Source organism: Solanum verrucosum, unplaced genomic scaffold (genome assembly GCF_900185275.1).
Source record: "Solanum verrucosum unplaced genomic scaffold, falcon-dt-bn FXZP01000261.1, whole genome shotgun sequence".
NCBI lineage: Eukaryota > Viridiplantae > Streptophyta > Magnoliopsida > Solanales > Solanaceae > Solanum > Solanum verrucosum.
This window is the reverse complement of record NW_026019969.1, coordinates 8,962,116-8,983,640: the sequence shown is the minus strand read 5'-3', so window position 1 is coordinate 8,983,640 and position 21,525 is coordinate 8,962,116. Positions and strand designations below refer to the sequence as shown.

Below are 21,525 nucleotides of genomic sequence, written 5' to 3'. Positions count from 1 at the left end.
CTATTGGTCCGTACTCTTTGTTTCACAACAATTATAACAGAAAAGGAAAATGTGAAACGTGTTCATATTTGATACATATATTAAAGTCTGATTAATTTAAATATTTATCAAATAGAGCTCATTTTGGGATAGCATTTTCTATTTTAAGAAATAATTTTTAAATATTTAGGATTTAAAATTAAAATTTTAATTAAGGAAGAAACATTTTCATTCATCACACATATATTATAATGCGCGTGAATATGTTTTCTTTCCGCAAATTTTTTTTTAAAATTATTGGTAACTTTGAATTTTTTATCCAATATTTAATATTTATATAAAAATCTAATTTAAATTTATATCGGATAAAATCCATTCGGGATAGATAGTGTTTCTTATCAATATCTTTTTTTTCAAATCAAGACATAAAAACAAAATCTCTAATAAGAAATAACTTTATTCACTGCTTCGTTATTTTCAATAGATTATTTGATAGGAAAAATAAAAGATTTTTAATACATTATTTGATAGGAAAAATAAAAGATTTTTAATACATTATTTGATAGGAAAAATAAAAGATTTTTAATAGATTATTTGATAGGAAAAATAAAAGAAAAACATGTTTACTTATGTGCGTCATAAAAACATCGCAAAAATAAAATTGAAATGTCACAGCACCAATCACTTATCCACTCCTTACCAAAGTTTTAATCCTATTTTTTTTCCTCCGTCAGTTGAAATATTTGTTTTGGACATAGATTGATTTAAATATGCAATGCATTAAATCAATTAAAAGAATAAACGCTTAGTACTAAGGAGTCGTTTAGTTAGGAACAAGTTATTCCAAACTTGACAACAAAAATAAAAGATACTAACATTTTATTTCTAAATTATTTTCTTATTCATAACTATTTATTTTTATTTTTCACACCAAACGACCCGAGTTCTTTTTTTTCCATTCCAAAACTGAGCCTAAATTCTCTTCTTCTTTCCTAAGCTTTCTACTTCTAAAGCAAATCATTGTTCTATTTTTAGATATATATTTTTTCCATTTAAATGCCAGCTCGATTGCAGCTAAGCTGGTTCGTTCTTATAGCTTATTTTTAGTATGTTTATATACTTAACTTTATTATGTATCCAAAATCTTTGTATTATGTTTAAAATTTTCTTACTCAATCAAGCACAACTATATTAATTGAAATCGAAGTATTACTAATTCTACGCGCTACATTTATAGGAAAATATTTACAATGCAATTAATAAAAAGATTTGACTTTTTTAGAGCACATAACATGCCTTGTATCATTTATTTTTTGACATGGGTAGCAACAATCATGCATTAACATAATCTCAATTTTACATTATATTTATAATAATACATGCTCTTCATCACACCTCTCTACACATACTAATACATAATAATAATAATATTACAAAAAGGAATTTTTATGGTATATTTGGGTTGGTAAAAAAAAGGGGGCTAATAATGAGCAAAAATCACTCTTTTTTTTTCTTCCACATAGATCACTCAAAAAGAAATGTCTATCATATCCAAAGCTAAATTTTCCATCATAAGAGATTCAACTTCTCCAGCACAATTCATCTTTGTCTTTGTTTTTCCATTTCCTGCATTTACAAATCCGGTAAACATATTAATTAACTATATTTACATAATAATAAACACGTATATCACAATTATATTTATTAATTTGATGTAAATATCATGTACGTACCATAAAAGGAATCTGACATTGTTTGGTTGAAAGTTGGACTTGACATCTTTTTGAGTGGGCAAGAGGAAAGTGGAAGAACAGGTAAATTTTGGCAATTGCAAATTTCAATCATGTTGCCATCTGGGTCATGAAAGAAAAGTTGATCTACTGTAACTCCGCCTTCTTTAACAGTAGCAGTTACATATTCTACATTCATATCATTCAATCTCTGAATAATAAGATCCATATCTGTACATTGAAATGAAATGTGATTATCTTTTGGATTTATTTTTCCACTCTTTGATTGCACATCTTCTTTTCCTAATAAATGGATTCCAATTCCATGGTTGAATAACCTGAAAAACATAAACCCAAAATATCAGGTCAAAATAGATGTAAAATTAATTAATAACAAATTAGCGATAGAATGTGTGTGTGTATATTTACCAAGCACCATCAAAGTCAAAGGATGATGGTCGTTTGATGAGTACAAAACCAAGGACTTGTTCATAAAATTGGGCAGATTTAGGAACAGATTTGCAGACATAGGAAACATGATTCAATGCCAACAAAGGCATCCTGTTTTCTTCATCATAAGAGGATGTTGAGGATGATGAATCTGATGACCAGTTAAAGTTTGTCTCCTCAACTGATTCTGCTTTCACAATTTCTCTTCCCATTATTGAATACACACTAAATGTTATGATAATCTTGAAATTAGCTTAAGCTATATGGAAGACTACTCTTTTATGTGTGCAACTTTCTATTGCCAAAGCACAGATATTTATAACCAAAAAGAGAAGCTTAGGGGGTTTTTAGATTTTTTTGAAACAAGGGTGGGGTAGTGGGGGGGGGGGGGATTGTACATATCAAAATCCTACATACATACACGTCAATAAGTATAATCTTATCCACCACCAATAAACGGGTAATACAGTAGTAACTATTAATTTCTCAGTCTCAATAACATTAATTGTGGTTTAGTAATTAGTAGTGAGACCGTTTCACCTCGAGTTTGATTCTTGGATATGAAGAAAATTATGTTAAGAGCGTAACTCTCAAATAGATTCTACAATTTACCATTCGAATTTAATCAGGACTCAAAAATAAATTCTAAAACATTGGATGAAAAAAATTAAAAATAAAAATCTCAGTCTCACCAACTAGTACACATCACTAATTATACGTCCCAGCAGTTTCACGTTTTGGTTGTCCGTATTCTTGAGTGTTGACGCGGATGATTTTATTTGAACCACATTCACTCATCATAACTTCTCTACCTACTCTACTTTTTTTTTTTTTTTTTTGCGGTGTCTTTTGTTTATTCTAATCAACTCAATTTATATAACACTATATGACTGGATATTAGGAATGATTCTAACCGTGCGTCAGGACCTACGGACCAAGGGACAGTCTCACATAAACATTGTTTAGACATAGGCCTCCCAAAAGGTAACATTTATGTAAACAAAGATTTCCTAAAAATCACATAAATTGAGATAAAAAAATTATTTTTTATAAATTGAATATAAGTTTATATATTTAGCGAGGCTTACTCGAATAGTTGATTACTTGATGAGAAAAGAAGATAGATCTATATATTATTCAAATGACTTTTCAGTACATTTGGATATATATAGAGTCCCTTACTCGATTTTACTATTTATTTGTTTTTAACTCCAATGAGAGGAAAGTTATACAGCTTTTTTGAAAGAAGGATACACTTTAGTAAGTTAAAACTAAATTCTTGAAAACATGACTGATGTAGTAGCAAAAGTGGTCACTAATTTAAGTACTAATCATTTCTCTGATTAAATTATTATTATTCTTCCTTGGCCCTCCTATCAAATTAGAATCAAATTGGACCAATCTTTTTGTTTTTCAATTAATTGTCAAAAAATGAAAAAGGAAATATGAAAGATACCCTTTAAATCTGGTTGAATATTTATGTGATCCATGATTACGATCAATTATTGAAGCGAATTGAATTAATATCATTTTAATATTTTTAGTCAGTTGATTAAGATATTTTGCTTAATTGACAGAAATAATTTGTATTCATCGCGGGTCTATATTCATCATATAACAAGAGTATAATCGTGTGTATATTAATTAATTATACATCACATACTAACTTAAATTTGTAAAAAGAGCAAAAATTAAATTTATTTTTTGTTGTTAAGATCTATTAGACTGTTCATGTATGTAAAGAGTCGAAATAATTGAGGCCAAAACTGTAGAATCTAGGACAAACAAATACATGAGAAAAAACTGGTATATAAATGACTCAATAAAACAAAAATGCTCAGAATAATAATAAAGATTAAGCACTGAAAAGATGCCCTATAAAACAATTAAAGAAATTAAAATATTTTCATACGCTGCCTCTTCTTAAAATAAGTTCCAAGAAAAAAAAAAGTGCCAAATACACTAAGAGTGTGTTTGGTACGAAGGATTTCTCATGTTTGATTGGGTAAAATGTTTTGGAAAATCAACTCATTTTCCTCAAATTCAAGGAAAATGACTCCCCTTCAAAAAGTAAGGAAAACATTTTCCAAAACTTTCCTCCAACTTCAATACAATTTTTTTGTTGAAAAAATAAATTTAAAGTTTTTTTTAAATATATTTTTCAACTTCAATTTTTTTATTTTTTTACCCCACCCTTACCCCGATCCCCTCCCGTCAGCCCCCCTACACCCCCCCCCCAAAAAAAATAAAAATAAAAATTGAAAGTTTGTTTTAAAAATTATTTTCAATTTCACAATTTTATTTTAGCCCTACCCTCAACCCTCCCCCCCCCACCCCAACCCCCAAAAATAATAATTTAAGTTTGTTTTTAAAAATTATTTCCAATTTCAAAATTTTATTTTCACCCTACCCCATCCCTATCCTCAACCCCCCAAAAAATAATAATTTAAGTTTGTTTTTAAAAATTATTTCCAATTTTAAAAAAAAAAAATTCACCCTACCCCGTCCCTACCCTCAACACCCCCCCCTCCCCGGCCAGCCCCACTACCACCCCCTTCCCAAAAAAATAAAATAAAATTTAAGGTTTGTTTTTTAAAAAATATTTCCAATTACAATTTTTTATTTTTTTACCCCACCCTACCCGCGACACCCCTACCCCCCAAAAAATTAAGTTTGTTTTTAAAAAATATTTTTAATTTCAATTTTTTTTATATTTTTTACCCCATCTCACCCCTACCCCCCCACCCCACCCGTGACCTCCCCTCCAAAAAAAATAAAATTATGTTTGTTTTTAAAAAATATTTTTAATTTCAATTTTTTTTTTTACCCTATCTCACCCCCCCCCCTCTGCGCCAGCCCCACCATCCCACCCTTCCCAAAAACCTTAAGTTTATTTTAAGAAAATATTTTCAATTTCAATTCAAAAATTATTTTCTACTCTCTAGAAAAAAATAAAAGATATTTTCTCAAAAATAATTTTCATTCATAAATCAAACACTAAAAAATCTTTTTCGGAAAATATTTTCTAGTCATCAACCAAACATGAGAAAATAAGTCAAAAATCTACTTGTTTTCCAGAAAAAACATTTTCTAGGAAAACATTTTCGTTCCTACCAAACACACCCTAAAGTCTACTATCTCAACAAACCTGTTTTTGTTTGTTACTACTACTTACTACTAACAACTATATTACTTAAAAGTCTGATTCGATTGGAATTTTTTTTTAAAAAGTTTAGTTATTAGTATATTTTGATTTGGTGACTTTTGGATACGCAAAAATTGCAAGTTATTGTAGTAAGTAGGTGTTTTGGTTATTTTAGTGTTTCTACCTTCATCCCTACTTGTTAAACATACGATTGAATAATCAATATAGTCACCATATGATTACGTAATTCACTAATAATATTACAAAGTCGTCTAAGCAATTACATATGATAGCTAGAATCAGAGATCGATTCAAGATTTGAAATTTATAGATTTTGAATTCTAATCTATTAAATTTGTTGAGTTCTAGAGTTTTTACTTTAGGTATATTACATGAACTATTTAAGTCAAATACAGAATCGTACCATAAACACCTTAATGGTACATACTAAAACCTCTCATTGTGAATTCTATTCTAGTTGTACATACAAGAGTGTTTTCATACGATAATATGAGTTCGATTCTCATATTCTTTCTTCAATTTTCTCTCCAAATCTCCTTATTTAATTAAAAAGTTTCTCAAAAAAAAAATAAGACACATGTGGAATTTTTTTTAGTAGAAATAAGGTAAAAATAAATGGTACTCTTTAAAAAGTATGGGGTCATAAGATTTTTTTTTAAAATTTCTTATTCAGTTTTCTAGTACTCGCATTTAAGTTCAACTAAATTTAGATTCATGTCAGTAAGTCCCACATTGGGGAGTAAAATCTTTCCCTATCAAAGACGATTTCATATCCAAAAAAACTTGATTTTAATGCCTCTTATTACAAATGAATAAGTATTTATCACTTCATCATTATAAGATCTGGTAAAGGGAGTGTGTGGTAGATCTGCAATTTAAAGTAAAAATAAAAATGCCAGCTTGTCAAACACAAGCTTCGTCACTTCTGAACCAAAAATACAAAAATTTCACCAATTGAAAAAACATAAAATAAATAAAAAAGAGCAAGTCTTTTCACTTATTTGAGCTAATTTTTTAAAGAATCCAACACGCTAAATTCCGCGTCAGTCGGAAATTAAAAAAAATAAATCATTGCAAAACATTAAAGAAAGTAAAAAAAATTAAAGAAGAGGGGAGCACCTTTGGCCTTTGGGTACTATCAAAATTCAATTTTTATACTAAATATTTAAGAAATAATATTAATAATTAATTAAGGAGGATGAGAATAACCCAAATTATTTAGCTTAATTCATAAGTAGTAGACGACGATTATGAATTTTCTTTAATAAGAAAATATGTTAACATGCACAGAGCATTGATTTGATGCTAATTGCTATTTTAAGTAATTAATTAGTGGATGAAATTATAATTGGCAACCCAAACTAATGACTATTTCTGTGTTATTGTTTCTTAAGTAGGACTTTGACAATTTATAATTTATAGCTGGCAATCTCTTAATTACTTACTTCTTATTAAATTAAGCTTACTATTTCTAATTTGTAAATAGAAAATTAATATGTGTAAAGTCAATTTCGAATAACATATTAAATATAAAGCTAATTATAAGAAGTATAATCCAGACTTCTCGAATAATTAATGAGTACTTTTAAAAAAAATCTCAGATCTCAGATTTTATTTTTTTTAATCTTTGTATTGGTGGGTGGTTTATTTATTTTGTTGTCGGCAACACGTTCTTACTACTTCAACATCAATCATATATATCCAGCAGGTTTTAGTACACTTATACATGTTCCTTTTAATGTTGTCTGTTTTGTTTTTCTCATTAATATTTTTTTTACAAAATATGTAAAACTTAATTACTTCCTCTATTTCCAAGTTATATGGAGAGGTGTCAGATAAACAAGTTAAACTGAATTTGAGCAGGTTAAAATTGATTGAATTGATAAATAGTTGGATTATTGATTCCGTTTAAAAGTTACTTGGATCGAAATGGACTATAACACCGATCGCAACTTAACCCTTAAATTTCTACTAAATTTTTCCTGCTTTATTTGTATTTTTATAATTTTAGTACCTAATAAACAATTATATTTCTTTGTTATGTCTTTTTAAAAATAAATTTCTTATGAATCAATTGAGCTACATACTATCACAATTTTTTATGAGCTAAAATAGTTTGAACTAATAATTAAATAGATGGATTAATGATTTACTTAATCATAAAAAAAAAAAAACTAATTTTATCACCTCTATTTATATGAAATGAAGCACCAGTACATTTGGATGTTGCGGGAAAACAGCATTAATTAACATACTATTACACATAAAACAAATAAAAACAAAAAAATAATGCAAGAATTTAATGTCATTAACTCATTTTGGTCTAAATAGTAATATTTGAACGAATCAATAAATCACAATTTAAAAAATTAATACTATTTTCGTCCACTTTTAATTGTCATAGTTTTCTTTTTTAGAGTCAAACTATAAAAACTTTGACTAACATTATTTTTTCATCATATTGATATGCAAAAAATTGCAATTTATAGTACTTTTCGTATAGTTTTTGAATATTGATTTTTTTTTAAAATATCAAATTAATATAATCTATTTTAATTTTGAAAATTAGTCAATTGACTTTCGAAAAATGTAACATGACAAATAAAAGTAGACGGAAGGATCCATACCGCAGGCATTTCAGGTCGGATGACAATCTGGATCCACCAGAATTCAAGCCACAAAAAATCAATAATTGATATTTTTATAAATGGACGTTACGTTCTTTGTCAATTGCATTAATTAAATGTATTAAGATGACCTGCTCCATAGTTTTTTTATGTATAAAACAGGTTGCCCTAGTAGGTGACATAATTCTTTTGTTTTCCTACTACAAATTGCAATAAGCTAGTATTTATTTACTCTTTAAATTAATAATATATACCAAAAAGAATTTCTTAGGGATCAGAATTATCATATATTTCATGTAGGGGCTGAAATCAGGTATGATTGAATGTCCGTTGAACTTTTTAATAATAAAGAACTTAGGTCTTAAATTTGAAATTTTCTGCCTTCGATAATTAGGGTTAAGCTTGTTGCATGAGACTTGTTTGGTAAAGTTTAATGTGTAATTTGTAAGCTATCGCAAAGAAGTTGAATATATACCATGTGACATGTGTGCACACAAATATAGATTTTCTTGTCATGAAAAAAGTAAAAATATATAGGTAACAAAAAATTAAGGTGAAATAGAAACTTGCAACGTTATTTTAGATTCTTCAAATCAATCATTTTAAACTGGGATTCACCTTGTTTGGACGGTTGTTACCCGGTTGTATTATATTGTTAGTTTAATTATAATATTTGTTTTGATTGTTGCCTAAATTTTATTGTATAATATCGTTTAAATCCATCATTAGGTGACAACCAAAAGATCCATTTTATATGACGACCGATTTAGTGTGATCGCGTCATTACCTTAATATTTTCTTCTCATTTAGTCTTTACTTATTATTTAATAATTATAATTTATCTTTTACCCTACCTTTTGCTCTACCTCCTACCCAACTTTTCTCGTAGGTTTATCATTCAAATTATGGATATGAGAAATTATATAACAACGGAGAACGATACAACCTATCCAGACCACAATACAATACGATACATTATGAAACAAAACGTAACAACCATCCAAACAAAGTGTTAGTATCGTATGCCACAGTTTTTTCCTGAGTATATCTAAATATTCAATGTTTGATAATGATTGATGTTTACAGATTCAATATTATTTGGCATTTGATTCATGATTGCCTTATAAGATTATTTAAGCGTTTAAAAATGTAATACCAAGATTCATTTTCTTTTTCTCTAATTTGAGAATAAGTTTTGGAATTAATTAAAATACAAAGTCTATATTACTTTTTTACAACAAACTGAACTTGCCTAATAATAATGCATTTTACATTTCTTATATAGTATATAGTATGCAATTGCACATGAACAAATTTAATCAATACACACTTGAAAAATTAGCGATTGTGAATTTCCTAAAGTGTTCAAAAGAAAAAACTACATAACGAGGTATTATAGTGGTTAAGGGATGACTTTTGTAAGATTAAAGGGGAAAAATAAAAAGGAAATTGAACGGAGAAGTGATACTACCGAGGAAATATGATGGAATAAGTAAGATCCTTTCCTCCTTAATTAAAGATCTAAGATTTTAATTTTGGGATGGAGAAATCTTGGTCTGTTAATGGGCCATAAGTTATACTAATTGGGTCAATGTGAATGCCAAATAATTATACATAAAAGGGTTTTTTCATGATTACCTAAGTGAAGCAAATTGTTTACCTGCCTGTACGCGATTATAAAATTCTCCCTTTAGAACATTATTATATTGTGATAGTTGTGTGTCATGTACAACTTTGGGTTATACAATTTACATTTTGTATACCTAAATGATATATAATATTAAGAATAGTTAACATGTGAATCTTGCTTTCTCAAGGTATACAACCACTATTGGAAAAAAAAAGTTATAGACAAATTCTATAGCTTATCCTAATCAATGATTTCTTATTAAAAATTAATGTTAGATACAAGCAATTTAGCAACAGACAAATTAGTAACAAAATTTATAGCTAATTCTAGTTTGTTTGTTATTGTTTTTGTATACGTGCATGTATGTTTGGGTATTTTGTAAATATTTTTCTATAAATAGGTATGAAGTACTATTATACATTTTAAAAATTGTTTTTTAGCCGCCAGAACACATTGCGTAAATATCTTTATAATGCCACCAATAAATATCGAATACTGAATTATTAAAACAAAATAAAGGAGAAGTTTTCATGTACTTTTACTCCATTTTTAAAAAAAATTTCTCACCTGGTTTCAGTATCCACAGTGGAGTTCGACAAAATCTAAGTTCATGTCGGAAAGTTCCACGTTAGGAGGTAAAGCGTTCCTAACAAAGACAACTCTATACTCAAGGAGACTCGAATTCGAGACTTCTGATTAAGGATAAAGAAATAGTTACCACTCCATCATAACTATCGTTGGTTACTTTACTCTTTATCTTTAATTTCATTTGTTAGTGTCACTTGTGTAATAGTGCATTTGCCCAATTATTTTGGTTGTGAATGTGATGGAGATGATTATAGTAGCAAGTAGGATCCTTTTAGATTCTTGGCCAGCCAGAATATACATAACATATAGTATAGTATATAGTAGTACCTACTTGTCCAGTACATTCACTCATTTCATTTGTTAAAAGTGACTACACAATCGTAGGCCAAGCAATAATTGTTTTTAATCTTGGTCCATATTGATTGTATATTCTTAATGTTAGTATCAATAAACCCCATCTGGCTTAATCTGTCACATTATTTGCCTAATTAACAAACGTGTTCATATGCCTTGATGTTGACTTGTACAATAATCCAACAAGAAGTAGCCCACTGATCATTACCTACCGGCTACTGCTAGTATAATTATATAATACATATAAAGTTAAATTACTTTAAGAAACTACAATAGGAATATTTTTTAAAAATAAAAGAGCCAATAAGAAGTGGCCTAAATCATGTTCCACAATTACGACTTTTTCGCTGTGCAACTTTGTCTAATCATGCTTTCGTGGGATATTTCTGTCTTAATTTATGTGGTGGTATGACTGTGATTTTTAAGTGTTAAATATTGAGTAACTTTCATATTTAGCAAACATAAAAATCATATTTGTATGTTATAGCTATAGTTTGCATAATTGCGCTTCATAGCAAACTTAAAGTTTGCTATGGAGCATCAAATTGTATAAATCGCTGGGGGCATCAGATTTGTACAAAATCTCTGGCAGCCTCTCATTTCATTTGTATAAATCGCTGGCAGCCGCTCGTTTGTATAAATCGCTAGCAGCCTCTCAATTCAATTTTATATTTTTGTATATCTGCATAAAATTTGAATTTGTATACAATTGAATCGAAATACATCGTTTGTATATCAAATCTCTCTCTCTCACTTTATACAAACACAAATTATACATTGTATTTTGTATAATCTGTGTTTGTATAAAGCGATAAAGAGAGAAAGAGAAAAGAGAACTGGGCAGGGGAAGACTTGTATTGTATAATTATAAGTGTATAGGATGAAGATATATGTATTTGCATGTATATTAACAATTTTCTCTAGCTTTATACAAACACAGAAACACAATTTATACATTTGTGTTTGTATAAAGTGAGAGAGGCGAGGGAGAGACTGGCGAGCGAGCTAGAATTTCAGGGAGAGAGGCGAATGACAACAGTTTGCTACAGGTGACGATTAAATCAAACCATGGTTATAACATTTAATTTGAATTAATAGTTTGTTATTCTATACAGTTTTCCCTTAAATATTTAAGTGACTAAAAATATCTTATTAAAGATAAAATACAAATTTCAAAGTCGAGGAGTTTTAGACTTTTCAACTAATTAATCTGGAATTGTTTTAGTTATACAATGTTGAATTGTTGTATTTTGGAGGAAACAAGTCAAGAGATATATTATTGGATTGGTTAGATTATACCCACTGTGCATTTAAATTTTATTAAAAAGACCTGAATATTTATCTAGTCATTTAAAAAAAAAATTGTCTAATTAATGATATATTCACCAACAAATAAAATAATACTCTCTTCGTCTCATATTATGTGAGGTAGTTTGATTGGACATATAGTTTAAGAAAGAAAGGAAAACTATTAAAATTTATGGTCTAAAATGATGATAAAAATTAGTGTGGCTATAAATTATTTCATTAAGGGTAAAATGAACATTTTAAAGTTAAATTGTTACTTAATATAAAATGTGTCATTCTTTTTGAAACGGACTAAAAAGAAAAGTAAATCATATAAATTAGAACAATAGATATGAATTTATAGTTCTAAAAGTTTGAAATTATAAAATTTAAATCTTAAATCCGCTCTAGTTTCGATTTCACCTATGACGTATGTTCTATTTTCCTACCGTTGATAAGTAGATATGCCTATTTGAAAAGTCGCTATAAATATGTACAGTATACGTTGAATAGACACTGACGTCAAATTGACACTGTTAGGAGGTGTTTGGCCTTTTCACTTCCTTTTTTAAAAAATAAAATAAAAATTCCCCTGAACTATTTTATGAAAAAATGATACAATTGATTGCAGCCAATTGCTTCGAAGGGGCATCTTACATAGATGAATAAACTAAATATCTTTGTCACTTTCACTCTCTTTTTTGAATTACTATTTACTCCCTTCATTCCTAATTATATATCATATTTATTATAAATATATGATCCATAATACTTTTTATTTCATAAAATCAATGCATAAACTATAATATTTTTCCTATTTTACTCTTGTGTGTTATTACCCTTGAAAATATATATATGAGCAACATCGAAAAACTAAGTGAATTTGGTCAAATTAATTAATCAGAATAAATTAATTCATATTCATTGATTGAAAAATTGACTAAAAAAATAATTAAATAAGAATAAAATAATAAATTTACTTAATTTCTTAATGTACGTAAAATAAAAATGACGACATATTAATAGGAAGTGAGGGAGCATCTTTTAAGTAGTATTTATTTTCTTGTGAGCAGGCATGACGTGGAACTGATTATGATCTTCACATAATCACATGATAATTTATAGTCCTCAAAAAACAACGCACTGTACTGAGCTGTAACACAATCTTTATATTATGACAAAATATAAAGAAAAAAGGAATAGTACTACAATATGATAGTTAATTTCTGCATGGTATAATATATCTTCAATTAAATTTTTAGTTAATGATTTGATTTCATACTGTACAAATGTAATTTTTTCATTTTTAGTTGATTTGGCTTAGAAAAATTGAAAATTAAAAAAGAAATAAATAAAATGGAACCACGTTTTTAGATATAAAATATTGTTTTCATTTGCAAAAAGAAAATGAAAATTTACAACAATACGTTTTCTATTAATTTAGACTTTTCTTAAATTTTAGTCTAACTATTTAGTTTTCTTACATGTAGATTCATAGTCTGTACGCACAACCTGCACATAGCACACAAAATTCAGGCACACTTTACACATTCATCATGATTTATCGGGGATCACGACATAATAATATAGCGCATATCAGAGAAGAGAGTACCCGACAGACCCCATTCACTTAACAGTTAACACTATGGTGGTAAATGAACAGATTGACCTCTTATAGTGTACTCCATAATTAGGATATCATTAAGAAAATAACATCTTGAAACAAAGAAGAGAAGTACCAGAAAGAATAACAAGGAAAACCCACTAATACCCCATACCTGATCTTCTCATTTCGGTAATAAGTGTTAGAGACAAAAGCAGATTCATGACTTTACACGTCCAGCTCTGCCTCGACGTTGCCTTGCATTTGCTTCAGATATCCAATCTTCAACCATGCTTGACAATTTCTAAAAATCAAGAGTAGAAAACATGATTACTGGTACAAAAAACAAAGGGAATTGACATTTGTTTAAACGAAACTCATAAAAGTTCAATACATGTACATATCTTCTGGACCTAGTCATAGCCAACTATAGACAAATATTTTTCTATCCAAATCACAATGCTGAACATATCTCACAGTCAATTTCTAATTCTAATACCAAAATCCAAATATGAGTCAGAGAGCAAACTTAAGATTGGAAATGCATCCTTGGTTACATGCACACATTTTTTAGAGCAGTACTGCTATTATCTAGATGGAGTTGCCGTAACACTGGTATTGCGAGGCAGAGCTTGAAAAGACTAAAAAAAGTCCAATTGCTAGTTCTGCTGAAAGGGAACTTGCAAGCCCAAAACATCTGTTCAATTCAAGCATATTCTAGGGGAAAATCATCAAAATGAATTCCTGCACTACAGAGGGAAACAACAATTTACCATCTTCCAACATTACTTTCTTCTTTGGAGGAAGTAAGTAGAATCCATTGCTGGCATCGAGAACATGCAGAAAGTTACAAAAGTGAAGAATTGTCAGCTCTGATACAAAAAGAAAATAAGATGGCTAAAGAGCTGATATAAAGATAATAAACATTTAGACTTCAGGGAGTAATTACTTGAATTAATTGTGTTCAGACAGTGACGCATATTCACTGCATAACCAACACATGAAAGAGAACAGAAAAGCACAGAGGGGAAAAGAACCCAAATTGAAGAAGATAGCATGCATTCAATGGTGAATCAGACAGCATAATGTCTACAATGAAAGAACATGCGATTGAATAGAAAATATTACGTACCTTACCGATGTTTTCTGGAGGTCTCATAAACACTTTTTCCTGATGCTACAGAATAATCCATTCAAAAGATTGTCCACTAAACTGAAAGGAGACAGACAGTCTATCGAGTTAGGTGTGTATTTTGGAAACCCCCTTCAGCAGAACACAATTCACAAGTCAATCTTCCTTTCTTCTGCTGGCATAAAACTTCGAAAGAGAATTAAAACATAATTAAGTATTAAATTGATGAATTTACCGGTAAGAAAAACCAGTATAGTACCCTCAGGGTATGTTTCATCAATGTAACATACCAGGTCTTTGAGAAGATCATAATCCACAATGTCTTCGTTCAATTTCCTCTGACATAGTGAGAGATGGTTCATCACAGTATTCTTTCAGTTAAGTTTTTAGGATCTTAATTAGCATCACTGAAAACTACTTTTAAGAAGCAATCACCAATTTTTCTTTTGAGTTTGTCCACTGTAGTTTTGATAATTACTGGAATCATAATGGGGATTTATGTAAGCAATGATTCATCACCCAATGCAGAGAGGACAAGGTTCTTTTCCCCCCTATGATTGCCAATAGGAGCATTCTGCACGCATACAATTGGAATGATATAAGAAGCTCTTGAGCTACATAAAGAAAAAGCTAACACACCGAACTTCAAGTCAATAAGGAAGATCTACTTTAACTGTAAGCCAATACCAAAGCAACACTCATGATTGTTTGTCAGGATCTATTCCTAACTAATAATTGATTTTGATCAGAAATTAGTTCAGCTAAAAGTAAAGATTGGTATAACAGAAGACTTTAAAACAGAGTTCCAAAGATGAAGCCAGAAATTGCCAACGAGAGCATATCTGGCAAAGAAACACAATTTCAAATTTCAGTCTATCTAAAATGACAATAATGGCATTTTAACTAAAATACCTTTTCCCTAGTAGATGTCCCATAACTTAAAGAATCAGGAGAATCATATGCAAGGCGGTAATTGATACTCTCATAAATTTCCTTGAGAAAATAAGTTGAAACAGGATGTGTTCGGCCTTGAGCAGTAATTACAAGGCAGTGGCCAAAGTAATGAGAAAACAAATGTGAATCTACTGTGGCAGACCTAAATAACATGTAAAACAAAAAACAAATTCCTCCATGAGCAGTCATAAATATAAAAAATGAAACAGAACAAGATAATGGCGGCAAGATATTGATGAACAAAACCAACCATACATGAGCATTAACTTTGAGTTGTGCCATACCAAGGGTTGATTGCTTCTGGATGAGACTCTTCAAGACAATGAGCAGAAAATCACCCTGGTTCTAAAAGAGGTTAGTGTTTCTTCCAACTGATTTCCAAATATATCCAGTAACATACAACAAAGTAGAGGAAGAACCAGAGATTGCTGGTACATAAGTAGACTACAGCAAGAAGTGTTATTTCCCTCTTCAATTTGATGGTCCTAGCATCTAGAGAGTAGTGGGCAGATAAAAAGAGGGTCTCGTGAAAATGAAAAATGAACCATATCTGATCTCTAAAAGAAGATGAGAACAGTGGCACGTAACTATCATAGACACAAAATATCGGGATTTCAGAATTAATGAATGTAACAAAAGACAAGAAAGGAAGTCGTCCTTTGTGTTACTAGAATAAAGGGCATATAATGGGCTGTCCACAGCAAGAGCATTCAGCAATTGCCTATAGCTGCAACAATTTGCAGAACGAGGAGTGAGACATCAAAGCTAGATTTTCAGAAACAACAAGGAGTATAAGCATCTTGCTAACGTCTCAGAGTCAGACTGTCATGGAGTCTAATAAATACTGGCAGCTCAGTCAGGAAGCAGCTTCGCTGTGTGCCTAAATTTGGAAGCAATAGCACTGGTAGTACACCAACCAAATGACGAAAAACGGAAGGGCTTCTGAAAGAATGTGAAACAGCAATTGAACAGTCCTTTTCTCAACCATCCTAATGCCCAATGAAGTATTAGTCATTTGATTACTTCCTTCCAGAATTCATGACCAAGTGCAGTTCTTCCAAATTTGTCAAAATAATAATTCTCAATATGCTTTTTTAATAAGGTAAGTAATGATATCAATGATGGGGAAATCGTAAAAAAAAGTAGTGAGACCTAGATCAAAATATGGTTCTCAAAGAAGTAACTTAGTCCTCTATACATACAAGAACTATATCTATGGTTCTTGGTAACATCATATTACTGTAAGCTGTTATAGTCAGTATGGATCAGGTTTCCTGCACATGTCAATTTGGATTCACAGGTGCCAACAAAGGTAATCAATTTACTTGGTTTGCAGCAAGAAAGAACAATAACATGTCAGCTTGCGTTTGATGTGCAAAAAATGAGTGAAGACATAAAATAATCTCCTTTTGCATTTATCAGATGGCCAACTCGCCTGTGGTGAGAGATATTAAGATGGTTCGAGATGCTACGGACGACGACCAAGCCCAGTTAAAGTGGCACTATTTAATTGGGCCTTTAGAGATGACAAAGGGCATGATATGTTGCCCCACTAGCCACTCATGTGGGTCTTATGAAAAGAAAGAAACACGAGACCATTTAAAAAGAGAATAGTCTCTTATTTGTTGTCTCTTTTATTCCTCTCTCGATGAACCCACAAGGTTTCAATTTGTAGAAAAATTGGGTGGTTTTTGGGAGATCATATTCCATTGTAGGATTTCCGCCTTTTGGTACTGTTAGAACATGAATAAGTTTATACAATCTTATTAGAATAGGAATATGTTTATAAAATCCTATTTAGAATAGGAATAGGAATACAAATAGAAATAGGAATAGTAAATAGTATTCCACTTGGTAAAGGATTGTATTCTAGTGTCTATAAATAGGGTCTCTCCTTAATAATGTAGACAACAACTATTCAATAATATTATTCTCCTATATTTCTCACATGGTATCAAAGCCTTTACGATCTTGGTAGAAAATCAAAGAGCTTCAGTTGCCGGCGAGCGGCTATTACTCATATATGCCGCCCGTCTGGCCAACAATTATGTTAGCAAAAGTTGGGTCACCGTGTATCTTTTCTGTGACTATTTTCTCATATTTGATTTATGTAACCGTGTCATTATTCCGATGACTACTTTCTTATATCTAACTTGTAGCACCGTGCCATCTTTTCGGTGACTATTTTTTCATATTTAATTTGTGTAGCATTGTGCCATCATTCCAGTGACTACTTTTTCATATTTAATTTTTGTAGCACCGTGAATTTTTCCAAACTATTTTCTCATATCTGAGTTGCATAGCATCATGTGTCTTTTCAGTGATTCCTCAGATTTGATTTGCATAGTTTCATTCGTCTTTCCGGTGACTCATCATTCCAACCCTACCCGTATAATTTCTCTTTTTCAGCAGGGTCGTGCCATCGATCCGCCCTTTCCTATATAATTTTTATTTTCTAGTTGGGTCGTGACATCATTCCAATCCTACCCATATAATTTTATTACTTAGATTGTGACCACTTTTAGCCATCAAATCTAATACTCCAGCATATGAGCATGTTCCAGTCAGTTTTTCGGTGACTTGTTTAATATCGACTCATCTATTGATTCCAACAAGATTCATATACTTTATACTAGATTTTGAGCACTTTGTTGCTCAGAGGGAGTTTAGTAGCCTTGTATGTCGATTATGTGAGTCACTCTATGGTCTGAAACAGTCTTTGCAAGTTTGATTTAGGAAGCTTAACGCTGTAATTTTATCACTCTGTGTTTTATCAGCATTATACATCAAATTTAGTATTCATGAGAAGATTAAACACATTGAGATTGACTGACATTATGCATCAAATCCAGTATTTAATGAGAAGACAAGCACATTGAGATTGACTGTCAATTTTGTGAAGTCGGATGATCAACTTGCAGATATCTCACCAAGCCCCTCATCGGTCCTCGTATTAATTACATTTGTAACAAGCTAGGTATATGAATTGTATGCACTAGCTTGAGGAAGAGTGTTAGAACATGAATAAGTTTATACAATCTTATTAGAAGAGGAATATGTTTATACAATCTTATTTAGAATAGGAATAGGAATACAAATAGAAATAGGAATAGTAAATAGTATTTCACTTGGTAAAGGATTGTATTCTAGTGTCTATAAATAGGGTCTTGCTGTAATAATGTAAACAACAACAATTCAATAATATTATTCTCCTATATTTCTCACAGGTACATTGTCTGTGTATGAGCTATTTCCCATCATATCAAAATTATATACGTTATCAGAAAACAAAGTGGAGCATGATTTAGTATGGACATAACCAATTTATCATGATGGATACTAATTGAGACTGTCAGGCATTTCACTGGTTTATCTTCTCCTTTTTCCTCAAACTTTTAACTTGTCTAACCAACCAGACAACAATGGTCTATATCTAGTCGGACACCATTAGTAGGTACCTGATGTATAAGTATCAGCATAAGAGAATCTAAAAAACATGCTTTCATATTCACATGGTCAATTTTTGACAGCCTGATCTATTTTACAAACCAGTAATGGAAATTAAATATACGTGGTCGCCACACTTCATAAACACATGTCATGCAGTGCACAAAAAACTCACCAGAAGTGACTCTCATGCACTTCATCAACAATGATATGACTAACACCAGCCAAGTTTTTATTTCCCTGCAAAATATCACATTTAGTTGCACCAAAAGATATTGGCCAATATTTTGACATTCTGTCGGGTTTTTTTTTATAAAAAAAAGTAAAGTGGAAAAGTATGTCATTATGACAAATAAATTCAAAACGTAGAACAGTGCAGTCAGTAAGCATGCAATATAATTAGTAGGCGACTTACTGAAAACATTCTCAGAAGAATGCCAGTTGTACAAAAGAGGAGCTTTGTTCTCTCATTCCTGAAAGAGGATAAATAAATTAAAAGATGATATTTTGATTTAATAATCATAAGTTCACAAGACAATAACAGAATCATTATCATATTTCAGTATTAATGATGATTATAGTTTTTAAAGCACGAATATAAAAGGATACTTATTCTGGTTAGACCACTGATGGGAAATTCCTATGTCCTTATATGATAACAACGAGACCCATAAAAAGCTAAGTGAAAACAGGTTTGCAGTGCTTAAGGAAATCTAAGGGAACAAACTCAGCAGGAATAATTAGATATCTGACAAAACAAAAGCAGATCACAGTGGGAGTTGTAAAAGTAGCAGCAGAGCATTGATGCACAAAATTGGCTATCCATGTGAACCCAAGTATCATAAAACTTAACACCTAAATCCTTCCATTTCTCAGATCCAATGAGCAATATTTTATTTGTAATCCTACTCCTCCCATGGGTCATGTCATGTATGGTAGACCTGATTAAAACATGTTTAAGGTGATCAAATTAAATGATCATGCACAAACTAAGTGAAATGAGAAAGCAGAATCCATACATCCAGCCACAGAGATAATTGACTAGTTTTACTAAGCACTGGTAGCTTCGCCGACAGTAAAACGGTAATATAAATCAATTTCCAGACAAACAAATTTTGAGTCAACATGACATCCAATTTAATGATTTTGTATCCTTTTTTTTTTTGGGACAAGTGATTCTGTATCCATTTATAAATGACATCCAATACCTTCCACTATCAAGGCGAACTTGGTAACCAACCAAGGACTCACTTGAACCTGGTGAAGATTCACAACGCTCATCAGCAACTCTTTCAGCCACAGAAGTAGCCTAACAAAGAGAAAATGACAATCAGCAAATCTTGTTGTCAGTGAGAGAAAACCTAAAATGTGGGTCTAACGAGCAAGACAAAAGCATTGCCTAATGACATCTCAACAGAAGTGAAGAGGAAGAGCCTCCAATCTCAGCTAAGCTATTGCAGAAAACCTAAATTAGCAAGAAAAAGATAAAGAAAAACTATCTGATTTAATTTCTAAATTCCATTTACGTGTTCTTCTAATATGATTGGTTACTTCATTTAATATGGTAGGAGATCCAATATCCAAGAGTTCAACTAAGCATTGTCCTTGATGTGATACACTTATTCTAAATTGCTATTTATTTTTGTAACCATTGCATCTTCTTGATGCCAATCAATGAACAACTTACTTTATCAAAAAAGAAAAAACTACAGGGACAAATAGTGTAGATATAGCTAAACATATTCAACTGCTATCTTACAAGAAAAGAAGGGATTAATAACAAACTCCTATTTTGATGTGAATACATACAATTCCCCCTATTAGGGTATATTTTACACCCACAATCTGAAACGTTGTGTAACGACCAAACAGTAGAACTGCCAGTATCATTAACTTCTCTTTCCTTTCTTTCTTATGCACTTGCGACAAATGCAAAACAGTATCAAGAAAGCATTAGACATACCTCAACAGTAGAAGAAGCATGATCCTGACTAGGAAGCTCGATTTTACTAGCCCTCCAGCTTTTCTGCTCTTACCCCTCCCACTGGTTTTGTGCATTCTACTAACTGATTAACTTTAAATATTTCCATTTCCAGGTACTTTCGCATATTTTGGTTCCTCCCACCCTGATCTTTGACAAAGTTGTTGAAGAAAAACCTTTGGAACTTTTATGGATCTCCCTGCAATTATGCCAACAGTTATAACATTTTTAGGGAAAGAACAACTTAGGAACAAAAGCAAGAAGACCTCAAGAAGAAAAGGGACGACACAAGTCTACCATGGTTCACATTTTGCATCACATATTGTTAATGGAGGGGGTGGTTAAACTTCACGCTGCAGACCAGGTTCATACGGGCTCATCGTAGATTAACCTTCTTACCAGTATCAGTTTTTACCTTAATAAAAATATCAGTTCTTTTTTTCTAAAACAGTAATTTTTGCACCAGCTTGACTATTCCAGGGATACCTGCTACCTCCCATTTACACAGGCACTGGATAACTCAGCACACCGAGGCTTAGGCAGATTGGAAGAGATCACCTAACATTTTCTGTCTTGGAATTTGAACCTTGGTCTGCA

At 30.9% G+C, this 21,525-nt stretch overlaps 1 protein-coding gene and 1 long non-coding RNA gene across 2 annotated transcripts; both read right to left on the bottom strand.

The window, feature by feature from the left end:
- Window positions 1-1,298: 1,298 nt before the first annotated feature.
- Window positions 1,299-2,446, bottom strand: LOC125814950 (glyoxylase I 4-like). The gene is made up of 3 exons (XM_049494376.1): window positions 2,139-2,446; window positions 1,713-2,047; window positions 1,299-1,605 (listed from the first exon to the last, which is right to left on the bottom strand). Exons 1-3 carry the CDS (start codon window positions 2,369-2,371, stop codon window positions 1,508-1,510), a joined length of 666 nt encoding a protein of 221 aa, XP_049350333.1. The 5' UTR covers window positions 2,372-2,446; the 3' UTR covers window positions 1,299-1,507.
- Window positions 2,447-19,137: 16,691 nt separating this feature from the next.
- LOC125814951 (uncharacterized) lies at window positions 19,138-20,265 on the bottom strand. The gene is made up of 3 exons (XR_007442153.1): window positions 20,156-20,265; window positions 19,363-19,420; window positions 19,138-19,187 (listed from the first exon to the last, which is right to left on the bottom strand). It is a non-coding gene; the product is annotated as an uncharacterized LOC125814951 (long non-coding RNA).
- Between the last annotated feature and the right edge of the window lie 1,260 nt (window positions 20,266-21,525).